Source organism: Bombyx mandarina, chromosome 19 (assembly GCF_030267445.1).
Source record: "Bombyx mandarina strain Sakado chromosome 19, ASM3026744v2".
Lineage (NCBI taxonomy): Eukaryota > Metazoa > Arthropoda > Insecta > Lepidoptera > Bombycidae > Bombyx > Bombyx mandarina.
Window position 1 is genome coordinate 8,613,553 of NC_143225.1, and position 16,307 is coordinate 8,629,859.

The 16,307-nt window shown below is 34.0% G+C and overlaps 2 protein-coding genes across 5 annotated transcripts in view; one reads left to right on the top strand and one right to left on the bottom strand.

Moving 5' to 3' along the window:
• The window catches only part of Sema1a (semaphorin 1a), a 461,552-nt gene that overhangs the window by 97,726 nt on the left and 347,519 nt on the right, over positions 1-16,307 (top strand). The window lies entirely within an intron of this gene.
• Positions 616-4,578, bottom strand: LOC114252846 (uncharacterized). Its single transcript, XM_028187515.2, has 3 exons — positions 4,105-4,578; positions 2,508-2,590; positions 616-1,060 (listed from the first exon to the last, which is right to left on the bottom strand). The coding sequence occupies exons 1-3, from the start codon at positions 4,264-4,266 to the stop codon at positions 817-819; spliced, it is 489 nt and encodes a 162-aa protein (XP_028043316.2). The 5' UTR covers positions 4,267-4,578; the 3' UTR covers positions 616-816.

The window sequence follows — 16,307 nt, forward strand, 5'->3', positions numbered from 1 at the left end:
GCCATAATAGGCCGCGAGCCGCCAATGTTGATGGTCGCGGCACTTCAGCGATATGTTTGAACAATGGCTTTACGATAACTTTACATTTGAAAATTGAATCGCCACGATTCATCGATGATAGGTGGAACAGTGAACATTAGAATAAGATACTCACGTAATTAAATTTGAAGCAGAATAAAAGTAGCATTAAGTGTTTTAAAAATTGTTCGGTCCTGTAACAATGTTATACATTGTTTGCCTAGCTTGCATTGGGTGAGAGTACTATATCATCTGACGCGGGTTGTTAGGCATATGAGTATTTTAATCGGTTCAACTCTAACATGCTTGGCTTACCACCCCCAGCTCGTAGGTCGCAGTCCGGCTATTTCACGCTAAGCAAAATCGAGAACAAAACTATATACGTGAAACAAAAGAAAACTATTGGCTTAAATAAATATGAAATAATAAAAAAAAAACAGCTTTTTTAGTATCAAGTATATTTCGTATTATCACAGTGGATCGAAACAATGTTTTTATATTAACGATAGCATAAGTGAATATAAAACTTGTTATTTACATCACTAACTACATCACTAGTGCGTTTCAGAAACATGAATGGTAACGAATTTTATTTAACATTGTTTTGTTGGCTTTTTATGCAACTATTTTGACTAGGATAATTATTTGCATGTTGGTAAGCCGTAAGCAGCCATTTTCATATAAAAAACAAATATTAATTTTGGATTGGAAAATGAATTTTCCCGAACACGTGTCGCTCGTGCGTAACGACAATACCTATGACGCAGCTCGTTTCTGAATACACACCTACAAACCACGTTAATGCCAATGCGAATAACTTAAATGCTCATGGATGGGCAAGAGCACAGGTTTTTCAACATGGACTGTGTTCACAATGGGCACAGGAACAGGATGAACAATAGGCAGTGTCTTCACGACTGGAACTTCTCTGATGATAGGCAGCTCCTTGATCACAGGCACTTCTTTTATGATTGGCACTTTCTGAACGTGGGTGTGGTGATGGTGCAGAGTATGCACTTCGTAAGGTACGTGGATCCTGAAACTGTAACGAAGATATTCGGAATTAATACTCGTAATTTAAAAACAAAATGACATTTCATTATTTTTAAAAGAGATCTGAAATGGAATTTAATCTACTTTACACAATTTTTTACTGGTGGTAGGACCTCTTGTGAGTCCGCGTGTGTAAGTATCACCACCCCGCCTATTTCTGCCGTGAAGCAGTGATGCGTTTCGGTTTGAAGGCTGGGGTAGCCGTTGTAACTATACTGAGACCTAAGAACTTATATCTCAAGGTGGGTGGCGCATTTAAGTTGTAGATGTCTATGGGCTCCAGTAACCACTTAACACCAGGTGGGCTGTGAGCTCGTCTACCCATCTAAGCAATAAAAAAAATGTTATTTTCTAAGAACCTTCATAATGTACGTATCATGAATTTTATTTCACGTATTCTCAGAATCATGGCAACAAACTCACATAAGGCTTCGTCCTGCACGTGAATTCTTAAAACAAACGCATCCAACACAGTATCTCGCGCAAATTCAGGATAATTTACGCACATTCAACAATTTACTGTGTAATATTATACAATGTAATAGAGGAAGAGGTAGACCTAAGAAGAAATGGATGGATTGTGTGAAAGACGATATGGATAGGAGGGGAGTGAGCGAAGAAATGGTATATGATAGAAGAGTATGGAAGGAGAAAACATGTTGTGCCGACCCCAGGTGACTGGGAGAAGGGCAGGATAATGATGATGATTATACAAGTAATACTAGTCCTTTACGAACTTAGCCCGGGACCAGTTAACATGGCGTGATTGTTAGTAAATATTTATTATTTATAGCTGACCCGGCACTTCGTTGTGCCTCAATCGATAAATAAAAGACCTAAACTTCTGTCTAGAATAAACTTAAAACAAACAAAAGGAATCCGTCCGACGGGGGACACATCAAAGGAAATACAAAATTGTTATTTTTATTTAATTTAGAGCATTTTTATATCTATCTACCTTTAAACCTTCCCTGGACTTCCACAAATAATTCAAGATCAAAATTAGCCAAATCGAAATCAGTCGAGCCGTTCTCGAGTTTTAACGAGACTAACGAACAGCAATTCATTTATATATATATAGATTTAAGATTTATTTGCGTCTTATGAAATACCAAAAACACATACGTGACATGAACAAGCACATGCAGACCTCGAATACCAAATATTTAGTACAATAGTCAGGGTCATTAAATACTAGACCGAAGAGACTATCGGGTCGTTGACCTACGAAGATGTTCTTGTAAGTTGTGCAGTTCGTGGTGTGAATAACAGTTGCTAACGATAGTTGCTTTCAAATCTATTTATATCAAAAATCGATGTGTGCTTTATCTATAGACTCGAAAACGGTCGGACCGATTTCGATAAGTTACCGTCAAATGCTAGTCAAACTCAAACTTATCATCAGATACTGGCCAAACTGATATAAGGTAACTTACTGTGTGACTTTTCCGTGACCAAACGGCTCTGGCTCTGGCAAAGGGTTAGCCAGGCTCATGGCGACCGTGGCAGCCAGGACGAACTGAAAAAAAAATAAGACGTTTTTTTTCTGAGTTGGTTAGACACGAGCTCACTCAAGTAGTTACAAGGGACCCATAGACATTTACAGCGAAAATTCCGACACTCATCTTGAGACATGAGTTCTAAAGTTTCAATTTTTACAATACCACGGTTCCAGAGCCTTCCAATCCGAAAGATGTTACCTAATGGTTCACGGCAGAAATAGGCAACGTGGTGGTGCCTACCCGTGCGGACTCAAAAGACGTCCTACCACCAGTGACAAACATTATTACATTTGAAGAACATTACTTAATTTCATTTTAATATAACCATTGCACAAACAAAACGTTAATGCATTTGCAAAAACGTGTATATTTTACGTATTTATATTATGTTTTATATTAAAAAACACTTTTTTGTAATTTTTGTAATACATTATACTTTGCTGCTTCTTATTTTAATCTTATTTTAAACTAATGGTTCGTAAAAAATAAAGTAATGAACGAATTAAACTCGCCTTTGCACAAACCATTTTATATTTGTGTTACGTCTTTGTATATTTCAACGCACGAACAAAAGAAACATGACAAAATGTTGTTGGTATTAGTTTGATATGAATATGCTAATTCAAGTCACTATTTCTGGACTTTGCCCCCTGATTTAGCTGATGTAATCGAACGTTGGATCTCAATATTGGTAGTGATAATCATATTGCAGCGGAAAGAATAAAAAGATAAATAATAAAAAAATCAAATTCTTAAAGTCGTTAATTTGATTCGAATAAAATCCTGTTTAGTATGAAATCGATTAAATGCACACACATTTCATGGCGGTTACTTATTTAATCAGTGCATAGCTGCAATAACGAAACGTGCCACAGAATCTAATCAGTTTTCACCTTCATACTATTATTTATGTAGAAATTGAAATCTCCCTGTCAAAACGTCTATTTACCATTAACAAGTGTCCGTGTTTCGCACATTGTTACATACATACTGGATGCTCGATTTGTATCTGACATTATCCGTCCGCAAGAAGCTGAAATGGCCCCTTAGACTATCAGCGAATAGGTAGAAAAAAAGAAACATAATGAATAATTGGAACATAGAATTTAAAGATAATCTACGGAAATTATTAAAAAATAAATAATAAGATGTAAAAGCCTTTTTTCCAATTAACAAAGGCATTCAGTGCGTCCTTATTTCAATACAATATTAAATTTAAAAAAACAAAACCCGGTCTTATGTCAAGCCAAAAATCGTAATATATTCGACAAGATTAATTAAAAAAAAAAAAAACATAGTTTTCTACTAACTGAACATAGACAACTATCATAACTTTCTTTTTAAAAGGTAAGGCAACGATTTGCTGTTAATTTTAAAATACTGAGTACAATTCGAACACATCAATATTTTATACCTAGTTTTCTGTTTAGTTTTAAAAAAAAACCTTCGGCCATGATTTTAATACAATTCAAATTTCGAATGAGTACAGAAAAGGTTTTATTTACAAACGTAAATTGTATGTACTACTCACAATGATTTTGTGGCACATGTCGACTGGTGTTGTGCTGTTAGTGTTGATCACTGTGCAGGATACCCGAGCACGCCGGTTAATATTGAAGTAGGTTGTGCAAGACGCACCCGCCACGGTTCCTGCTTGCGAACGTCGAGTGTAGTGCGTAACATCAACGTACATCGCATTTTTCCAACGATTAGATCATATCCTTATATGTATGCGTCGAAAGGAAAACTTGCGGTTCGCAGAATTTTCTCGTTTTCTATTTAGTGAAAATTTTACGTCGCTTTAAGATTTTCACTGAATTTATATTAACTAGAGGTCCCGCAGTAGTCGAAATTCGACTATAATTAATTGGAATTGTAAGTTTGTACACTATTATGATAGTATTTTATACTTCTATAATTACAAATTTCGTCACAATAAAAAATATTAACAAAGACAAACAATATTTAATCTTTTCTTAATTTTACAACAGACGCCAAGAACAAAAGTTTGACAATAAATAGTATGCATGCGTGTGTGCGTCAAATACATGGTATGTAGTGTGTGTAATGTTTTATTTATTGATTTAATGTATCTTTTATGCATTATTTTAAAAAAACATTAGCATTGTGCACTTCTTCTCTATATTCTCAATAAGTGCGGAAAATTTCATACTCCTTCGTCCGCGCAATTTTCGTAAAAAGGGATACAAAGTTTTTGCTTCACGTATCAATATATAGATATATATTTAGATTTGTAAAAACTTGAGCATATATTGAGATAGTCGTAAATGTACATATCGCTCATTTGTAGCGACTGTGACACAAATGTAAATTTGTAAATTTTACACTACGCCAGTTTTCGTAATACTAATGAAGTTTCTAAAATTTTCTGACAGGTAATGACTATCTCTATTATTTTACTTTTGTAGTTTGAAGTCTAGGCTTGAAAGGAGACTAATTAAAAAAATATATACAAACCATATCTAAGTGGAAAAGAAACATTGTGGTATAATTAAATCAATTTCACATTTTTTAGCAATTATGTCACCGTCGCTCCAAGTGAGCGATATGTCGATGCTTCGACTTCATCTTGATGTCCCGTGATAACGACAGTGACATTGTGACAGTAACATTGTGATAATTATGTCAATGGGATTCAATCACTGAAGTATGAAACCTAAATTCGATAAACTAATCTCACCGTCTTAAAAAATGTACTTTAGTTTGTAGCGTACAATACATATTTAGTGAAGCAGTAATGCGCTTCGATTTGAAGGCTGGAGCAGCTATTAAAATTGAGACTTACAATTCATTTCTCAGGTTCGATGAAGGCGTTTACGTTGTTGCTGTCTATGGGCACTGGTATCGAATTAAAACTAGATGGGTCTTGAGATAGCCCATCAAATCAAGCAAAAAATTAAATACATAGGTATAATTTCACTCGTAAGTAATAAATAAACAAAATGTAATGTGTTAAATCTAATTAGGATCTCAGTTCACGTGCGCGCACTACAAGTGTCGACTGCATTAATAAATACATCGACTTCGTTCAATTGTTTAAATTTCGAGAAACTACTTTGTTTTATTAAAGTATATGTGTTTAAGTAAGCATGTTATTGAGCCCTATATATTGAGATGGGTGAAGCAAATTGTGACGTTTATGAAGTCGGTAAGTACTTAGCATTTGGTAGCTTAAATTGTTTGCCGATCTAAAGCAAAAAAAAGTTTATGTTTCCATTAATGCAAAACAAATTTTTGGGAAATCTCACAAGAATCATAATAACAAATTGATTGTAATCGTCAATTGTTTTGCAGCTTAAAACCGCGTCATTTTTTCTGTTGCCGTAGATTACACGGGACAACACCAAATTTGACTTTGATTGCAAAGCATAAAATTTAGATATTTTACATTGTAATTAGACGGAAAAAAATACATGGCATGAAACAGTTTGCTTTTGAACTTTAATAAATTAACCACATATGAAACAAAATGCATCAGCATCGTATTTACATTTTCGTGACATTTTAAGTTTTTCTGGGCTTGTACAAAACACCTGATCGTGGTTTATGACTCGAGTGCCATCTATTGGCACTGTGTAAACGTAAACACCCCACTCTTATAGCGCGGTTTTTTTGAAAGTACATATTAAAATTAATTAAAATTTATAAAAAAAAGGAAAAATGAGTATTATTACTTTAACTATCACAAAAGCAAACTTTATACCAAAAAAGGTATTTTATTTTCGTTTTTGTGAATAATTAACCGGAAAAACCTAGTATAAACTTTAGGACAAAACACGAATATTTTTTTTGTAGAGTTGTGTTATCCAATATGTTCCTGGCCCATTCTGTGTAATGCTGTTGCCGGTATGACCATCAGCCATATATAATATAATCGTATTCTCAACTCTATTTCAATTACTAACTCTCCGACCATCCTTCGAAAATTTGATTTCGCGAGGTGTCATAGTTATTTATATTTTTACATGAAACTATGTTCGGTATTTTTTTTTATTGCCTAGATGGATAGACAAAGCTCACGGCCCACCTGATGTTAAGTTACAACAGCTGCCTCACCCTTCAAACCGAAACGCATTACTGCTTCACGGCAGAAATAGGCAGGTTGGTGGTACCTACCCGTGCGGACTCACAAGAGGTCCTACCACCAGTAAGCTTAAGTTAAAACAGTTTATGAACTAGCAGAACCGACAGGCCTCTCGTCCCAATATTATTCAACTAATTGTTATTGTTTTGTGGGGAAATTTTCTTAGTTTTTGTTTCTATAAAGTTTTATTAGAATGATTACGAACATTTTAAAGATAAAGGGAATTCGTCCACAAGTTGTCAAGTGGTGACTGCAGAGATAGTGATTGATTTGTGTATACATAGATGGGTCGTACTTTTTTTTTCTTCAACCAAACAACATAAAGTTCTGCAACAGAGCGCAATAGAAGCGTTATAAAGTGTATCAAAGTAGAAAAACGTTGTGAAATCAGAATGCACCGTGTGCGGGGTGGCAGAATAGCGAATCAGTGCAATCAAGTGTATTTCCCATGCGGCCTGCACGTTGTGACGTGTGAGAATATTCCCGCCATGTCGGTTACGTTCTGATTTTATTCTGCTATTTGATACTTTTTTTCCTATATATTATGTTTGACAAACAATCCTAAAGAGACCCTGGGTCTGTGGGGTGCTAGCGCTATAAGACTTTTTAACGAAATAGCAAAAAGGCTAGTCGACATAACAAGAGACCGAAGAGCTGGCACCTTGGACAAAGAATTAGTCTAGCTATTCAAAGAGGGAACGCTGCCAGTATCTTTGGAACCTTGCCTAAAGGGACTCCTTTTAATAATATATTTTAGTTATTAAATAATAATAATTATTATTTTTAAGGTTTTTATTTTTAGGTTCATTGTTAAAGTTGATTGCAAATAAATTTAAATACAAAATATTTATGTGATTTTTTTTTATTCTAAAGTATTTTTGGCTGTTGCAGCTACTTCCCTTGGAAATATTGATATTCGATGGACTCTTACCGAATCTATCGTCGAGATAAGTCTCCAAGTTCTGGATATAACATCCAAAATTAACTAGAAAAAGGCTAGACATTTACGAATAAAAAGTTTTGACTTAAAATGTCATCTGTAAGCTTTATTTCACTGAAGGCTATATTGTGACCTGGCATTTTCAATTTTTGCCATAAAGCAGTCATAAGTTTTAATTTAATTTACGGGTTGAATAGTCGTCACTAATTAATTTGATATCGAATTCATTCATGCACGTAGCATGTTTTCTTTTCCTTAGTTTTCTTAGACTAGATGCTTCTGTTTTTATGTCCATTGGACTAATTCGTTGTTTGGCTTGGATACTCCTCATTTTTTATAGTTAAGATCACCTAAGAATTTCCTAGGTTTACGGGTGTGACCACCATGATTAAATAAAATTATGGTATAATCTGGCGTTGATTATTTTCATTGATCAATATATTTTTAATCAGTCAAAAAGTCCTTAACTCTACACGGCTATTAATCAGAATTAAGACTTCCCTCGTAACTTATTTAGAGAGAAGTAATTTTAGGCTAATACAGGAATAGCGTAGTGCAGAAATAAATATCTTTTGATAAGATTTTTTTATTATTTTTTTAGACACAATTAGCTGTTGGCATTGGTTGTGCACAGGTACACTGAACTATGTTTTGCTTACAAAACAATAGTTTGTGTCTAAAGGTTGAAATAGCCGATATTCGAAACATTTGAGACTGCAACCCTATTGAGGGCAACCGTATGTTCTCGAATGAATTAAGTCTAGATGAACCATAAAGTACTGGTGGTAGGACCTCTTGTGAGTCCGCACGGGTAGGTACCACCACCCTACCTGTTTCTGCTGTGAAGCAGTAATGCGTTTCGGCTTGAAGGGTGGGGCAGCCGTTGTAACTATACTTGAGACCTTAGAACTTATATCTCAAAGTGGGTGGCGTATTGACGTTGTAGATGTCTATGGGCTCCAGTAAACCACTTAACACCAGGTGGGCTGTAAGCTCGTCCAGCTACATAAGAAAAAGAAAAAAAAATTCAGAGCGGTTAAGAAAAGTACCACAATATTAAGTCAAAGTCATATTAAGTAGTGTAAGAATCTAGTAATTTAGACTGTAGATTTTTATATACACGTTTGAGTATTTCCGAAACGAGCAAGTCAACTCTAAAACTGCACTATATATAGATATACGTAACGAAAAAATAAAGCTAAAATCTTTCTTTAACTAATTACAGGAAATATCAAAGTTATTATAAAACCCGCAGAAGGTCGGTAAGTCGAAGCTTTGAGTCCTCTGAGAGGCTTACGGCTGTAATCCCGGAGCAGGTCACTCACGTGACATCACCTGTGCCCGGGATTTGGTTTTTATTCGATATCGTAGTCCCACACAACACAGATAGAGTAACTTTGACATTTTATATTACCCAAGTGTTTTACAATATTTTTTTAAAATATAAAGCCAATTTATTCTTTTATATATGTACTCTATTTTGTTTTTAATTTCATTAAAATCTCTGCTTAACCTTGCACGTATTGTTTCAACTAAATAAGGCCGATGTTTCAAATCAATTTTGTTAGTTAAGCATGACTAATTTTCTAAAGTAAAAAAATTGAAAACATGTCTGTAAATTAAATTTTTAAGATTGTTAATAAAGGCTATCTTTATCTAATTTTCCATTAACTTATAACATTAATTTATTCAGTAAAATTTGGCTTCGACTATGCGTTAATAAAAATATTATTTAATATTTACTTAAAATACGTAGAAAATAACAATCTACCCTTTATTAGTGAAGCCTCGTCATTATTTGTTGCACATTCATCTCTCTGCAGTTTGACAGCTTGCTGCAGTCGTCTGCGTCATATTGCTATGACAGACACAGCGAATTTTTAAAAATTCCGATGTGAGTCAATAAAAAAAAGAGATAAATTTACTAGTGTTTTTATCACGATTTTATTTAATCTAATTGAACTACAAGCTATTCAGATAATGTATTTCACTATAACAATTTTTTTAAAAGGCATATTGGAAGCTATGTCAAAATATAAATTCTTTAATTAATTACACAGGGTAAAGTTTTTGCAAAAGTTATTAGATCCTCGCGGGTACGGTGCTGTGGTCCTTTGCATCAGGTGCTGGTTTTAAGGCATCACAGTAGCAAAATTTGAATAATCGGGTTAAAGCTAATTTTAACTTTCTTGTGAAGCTTGGACACGAATATACGAAGAAGAGAGCAAATCTCGAGTAACAGATCGGAAGATCTCTGAAGAAGAATGAGGAACTGCTGTAGTTTTTTATGGGTAAAAACGGTTAACTAAGAAATTTTTTTTACCTTTCAATGTTTAGGCCTGTTTTTTTAAAAGTTCTTTTGGAAGTCGTCTTAGCCTAAAGGATAATACGTCCGGTGCATTCGTGTTGAGCGATGCACCGGTGTTCAAATCTCAGGTGGGTAACCACTTAACACCAGGTGGGCTGTGAGCTCATCTACCTATCTAAGCATTAAAAAAAAACATTATCCCCATACAATTACGTTTCGCACTTGTCGTGATAATGAAAAAGGTGATGTCTGTCCTCTTAAAATTTGCCTAGCTTAATATTGTTTTGGGCTTTAATATACGCATTCATTTTTATTTATAATTAATTAATACAGTAGGTCTTCAGCTGAATATGTTTTTGAATACCACTAGAGCTACTTTAGGGAAACTAAAGGTCAAAGCTTAAAGTAGGTAAACATATTCATGCACCTAATTAAAATGACCAGAAGTTTTTTCTTATATTATTGTAAAAATTGGTTAGAGAATGAAAATGGAAGACACATGAAGCGAATTCGTGAACGTCACATTGATTCAATCCGAATGTCACTAATGAAAGTACCTAGATAATTATAGTTACAAATATGACATATGAACCATATCCAAAAACTGCGTTAGAGTATGTAACAAGATATGTTCTCCTGAGAATCTTGATTATAATATTTTTAGTTAGCGTAATTATTAAGGCTGATTTAAATTTAAATTTAGTGAACCCGTAAGCTCTGGCTCTAAGCTTTATACGAGTATACTATGACTTTGATTCATTAGTCTCGAGATTATCGTTAGATTTATTTTTGTAAGTTTCATAGCATGTGCTTTTAGAACCAAAGAAAATAAATTGTATGTTCGTTAAAAATCTTATAATCTTATTATTAATCACTTCGATAAAGATAAATAGCAGAAGTTTTATTTTCAAGAACTGTAAAATTTCATGAAAATACTGTATAGGGTTTATTTGAACTAGAATTCATTATAAATCTTAGAACTATATAAAACCAAAAATACGATAATACGACTGTTCAAATCGACCCACATTTACGTAACAATTTCCTTGTGCTTATGTCAATCAAACTGATAAACGCTCGACTTTCAGAATACCAATGTTTTTAGAATATATTTCTTTGTTTCAGTTTTTTTTTTATGTAAGCGGAAAATTGCCTCAGTATTCCTCTTTGCTCTGCGATATACGTAATTTGGCATAACCCAATCATTTCAATACATACGAGAACGAAGTTTGAATTATTTATTATACGTTTTGTTTCATATATGATTTCAATTACTTTAGTAAAGACGCAAGCTAAATATGTGAAATAATATTATTATATTTTATATTTTTTTATTATATTTATTTATTATTAACATAGAAGTAGAAACACAAGCATAATGTGCATCTGTGCTTGAACTAGGTGATAAAACCTGTATCTCAAACAGCAGTGCTCCTCGTACAAAGAATTTTTTGAATTTTTTGAAGAAGAAGAACAGCTTTACTTCACAGAAACAGAAAGTTAATAGACAAGAAATACACTGAAATTCATGGTTTACATAAAAGTGACAAAATATCATGTCAAATATCAATGACAATTACAATTATAAACGCATTCGTAGTTTTCTCTAAAATATCTTTAAGCCATATTTGTTTGGATGCACGTCGTTATGTGATTGACTTCAAACTTAGTAGATACAGCTTTTGAGGTTTAGAATGGGTTTTTTTTTGCAAATGATCACAGACTCACTCGACATGGCATGCTAATAGAGCATATTGATACTACCTGTTCTCTAGCGATAGCCAATCGTTTAGTATTAAGGGAAATAATTGTTTATGTATGGCAACTGTGAATTCAAGTTTGCTTGACTTGTTTTCTTGTTTGACGGCTAAAATACATAGATAACTACTCTTTTTTTCTAGGGACTTATTCGTGTGAACTGGCCACACGGCTAAATTCCGAAAAAAACAATGAATAGCAGATTAGTAAAAAAATTAATAACTTTAATAGGTACAGGTATACATTGACAGATGCCATCACAGATGGACTGTTATCGTGTAAATGAAACTTCAAGTCAAACTGCTAGACCTACCATAGTATTAAAATGTCGGCAAATAACTTGTATTTAATGTATCGCAATGTTTATTTGTTTTTTGGTGTACAATAAAGAATACTCTCTCTCTCTCTCTCTTTCTCTCTAACTCCCGAGGCGTTCGTGACCACAGAAACTGTAAATTATTCCAGAACGTCTGAAGAAAATTTAGTCGAATTAAATTGAAATATACTATAAAGGAGTTTTAATTCTATCAACAACAAAAAAAACAAAATCAAGGTCATCACTACACGCGGGTTTACAACGGCTGTAAACCCAATTATGGAATAATTACCAAGCTATTAATCCTAGGAGTAATCCCATTCGATTCCCTAAGCCAATACGAGACTGATAATACTTGACTTAGAGCTGATATTCAATTATCAGATATAAATTATTCATAGCAATTATAACCTAGCTCAATATACCTACATTATGCACACTAATCATATTGTAAATATTTTTTATGAGACAATTAAAAATCAAGCTTATAACAAGATTTGACTTTTAATTACTAACAATATTATCGTTTCTGTTGGACATCGAAAATCCTTAGAACGCACACAACAGTATTTATTTAATAGTAACAATACACATTCAAAACACAGTAAAAACGTGCTTAGTACATAACGCAATATGTTGTTATTTATACAGTAATAGTAACAATACACATTCCAACACACAGTAAATACGTGTTTAGTATATAGCGCAATATTGTTGTTTATTAATATCCGCTGTAACGTAAGTCGCGTGTAACTACAGCAATTAACTACCGATATCGACATAGTTTTGAAACTATCGAATACGTATTTAGTTATTGGAAAACGTGACATCTCTAGTCGGTCCGCAGTTCAGGATTCCTTTGCATAGTGTAAAACTCGTAATGCCTTCTTAACGTGTATAGCCAAATATACCGTTCGAGTATTCAGTGGTGATGTATTGATTCGAATCTTATCTTTGTATATTATATACCCAACAAAGCTGAATAAATTGCTTACGAAGACACTGCTGCTAAAGATGTTTGTGGGTAAAGCAGAGTAAATAGACGAAGGAGGCCTGGAGAACAAATATCTGGTCGTATGACTAAAAATATGAAATTTAAAATATTGCACAAATTTATTAAAAAAATTGATTCGTAGAAAAACAAAAACCGAAGCCCTTTTTACAGTTAAACTGAAATGTAACTAGCGAACGACTGAGGTTGTAACTCGACTGCACCGCCTGAATACATTGGTTATAACACTGCAAAATGAGAGAGACTTCACTTCACAGGTGGCACGAGTGCGGCGGCATACTCTCGCAAAGGATAAAGTTACCCGCACGTTGAATAGCACTCAAAGTATTGAGTATCGTCCGGTGGAATGGAATATTCTCGATAAAGAGCTACTTGTCTCGTTACTTGGTTGATCTATGATTTTATCATTTTTATTACCGAGACTTCGTATGCTTTAAATTTGGAATGAACAACGAATGAACAACAATATATAAAGAGCTCATCATAAATTGCCTTCATTTACTTGCATAAAATGCGGTTGATTACAGTATATCCGGTTCTTATTAATGAAGTAATTAGTGCTTTCACGGCTTAATCTCATGTTTCAATTATTTTCTGTTCATAATTTCCGACATTTGAAATACTTTAGTTTTCATAGTTCCTGCCGACCAAATTGTTAAAACTAACACTGTGAAACCTCAAGATACTGTTTCTATTCTTTGTGCTCAATGAAACTTAAATGTAAATTTTTATTTAATAAAAGCGATGGTCCCTAATTATGATATTTCTATTTATTTGTGCGTAACCACGAAAATTGTTTGTTCCGAATGTCGTCACTACATAGTATATAACAAAGTCGCTTTCTCTGTCCCTATATCTGTGTCCCTATGTATGCTTAAATCTTTAAAACTAAGCAACGGATTTTGATGCGGTTTTTTTTAATAGATAGAGTAATTGAAGAGGAAGGTTTATATTTATAATAACATCCATTAAATAGTGGAGAAATCAATAATAAATTACAATTTCCGAAGCGATGCGAGGGCGGGTCGCTAGTAAACGATAAAATTAAAATAATATATGTGAGATTAAACCATGAAAGTACCTTTCTTTATGTCCATGATTGGCAATCGACCGAAACAAATGTTATAAAAATCAGACCACGTATCAAAGTCGGCATTGGATCCTAATTAGATTTGTCGTATCGTAGAAGGCGTGAAGTTAAATTAAATGTGAAGCTCAGAGCTAACCTCGAAGCTAATCACTGGATTCCCTCGGCCTCTCTATGAGTTTGTATCATGATTAAAATATAGTTTTCGAGTAATAAAAAAAAAGATTGGAATATGATGATATCAAAGACGCTAAGGCGTTAAATGTGGAGGTATAACTATACTCGTCGTCGAAGTTTTGAAGTCGTCATGGCCAAAGGGTAAGGCGTCTGGTGCATTGATATCTAGCGATGCACCGGTGTTCGAATCCCGCAGGCGGGTACCAATTTTTCTAATGAAATACGTACTTAACAAATGTTCACGATTGACTTCCACGGTGAATAGCATCGTGTAATAAAAATCAAACCCGCAAAATTATAATTTGCGTAATTACTGGTAGTGGGACCTCTTGTGAGTCCGCACAGGTAGGTACCACCGCCCTGCCTATTTCTGCCGTGAAGCAGTAATGCGTTCCGGTTTGAAGGGTGGGGCAGCCGTTCTAACTATACTGAGACCTGGTGGGCGAGGTGGATGGCGCATTAACGTTGCAGCTGTCTATGGGCTCCAGTAACCACTTAACACCAGGTGGGCTGTGAGCTCGTCCATCCATCTAAGCAATAAAAATAAATAAATAAAACTTGTATAGAAAATTAATTGCCACGTTTCGACAGATTTGAGTGTTTTTTTTTTTCGTTATGCTCATGATCATCCTGGAAAAAAACGGTGGTAAGGCGTATTATAAGTTCGTACGAGTAAGTACCACACCCTCTACAGTAGTGTTGCCGCGAAGTCATGTTTTTCGATTTAAACGATCGCCATTATACAATAAGTGGGGGTGGTGATGTCCACGAGCTCCGGCTACCACTTAAAACCAGGTGAGCCGAGAGATCGCACATCCGTCTACGCAAAAAATACATTTTTGGGCTTGAGTTTCAAACTTTAACAAGATTTAAAAGGTAATTTAAAATAGAACACAATAATCTGATTTAAGCCGTCATTGTCAAACAAAAGTAATTTTCTGTAAACGAAACGGCTTAAATTAAGACAACTGCTTCATTTAGCGATAAGTAGGTATATAGCTTGTGGCTAGCTTCGACCATCTGGATTGAAATGTAAACTAAAATGAACCTTACGTTCTTACCGCAGAGTTGAAAACATAAATCAGTACGTTTCTCTAAGTAATTATGAAAGTTTAACTTGAATGGGCAGTTTGTTATCTAACATTGGATGAATGACAAGTTTGCTTACCTTTATTATATCTTAAATAGGTATAAGAACACAGATGTTGTAGAGCAGTTTCTCAACCTTTTTTGTCGCGATCTTTTTAACGGTTCCAAAATTTTAACGGCACACAATGAAAAAGATAAGTTTTTTTTGAATATCAGTTACTTACGTACTAATAATTTTGGCGCACTTTGAATTTGGTGGCTCACAAAAATAGCCGCGGTATGGTTCTAATGAGAAGTTATACTTCGGTTACATAAATACGAAAAAAACACAATGTTTTGTATATTCTGACTATATACTTTATATTCTAACAATGGACTTTAGATATGTAATAAAATTTAAGCTTACTGTTATATACATAATAAGCGTCTTTTTCGATAACAACCATACAATACTTTTTTTATTACCCACAGCCCATACCGCGGCTTATAGACACGGTAACCTAAATTTTGCCACTCATTTTAGACACGATGTAATTGCAATTGTATTGTATGCTGGTTCTCTCACCCTTCAAACCAGAACGCAGAACTTCGCACCACAAAAATCCACATGGTAGTACCAACCCGGGCAAACAGTAATTATCGTCTCAAATTTAATATGATTAGAATATATACATAATATTTATGTATGTATCATGTATAATTATTACCTATTAAGTTTATATATTGATTTACTATAACATTCTAAGTATATACATTAATTTACTAATTTTATGAATAATTTATTTTATATTATCTGGTCGTTTAGTAAGCATAGTTAGTATACAGTTTTACTATTCATTATACTTTCATCACGGAATTAGTTCGTGTATAAGTTTGAATTGCGTATTTTCTTAGGAAAAAATATACTTGTCGAGAGCATTTACATCAGTACCATAATATCGT

Excerpts from the sequence above, each read along its gene's own strand:
- LOC114252846 (XM_028187515.2), bottom strand. The coding sequence starts at position 4,266 with ATGTACGTTGATGTTACGCACTACACTCGACGTTCGCAAGCAGGAACC. Across the intron at positions 2,591-4,104 it reads ACATGTGCCACAAAATCATT|TTCGTCCTGGCTGCCACGGT; the intron begins GTGAGTAGTACA and ends TTTTTTTTTCAG. Across the intron at positions 1,061-2,507 it reads GGTCACGGAAAAGTCACACA|TTTCAGGATCCACGTACCTT; the intron begins GTAAGTTACCTT and ends TCTTCGTTACAG.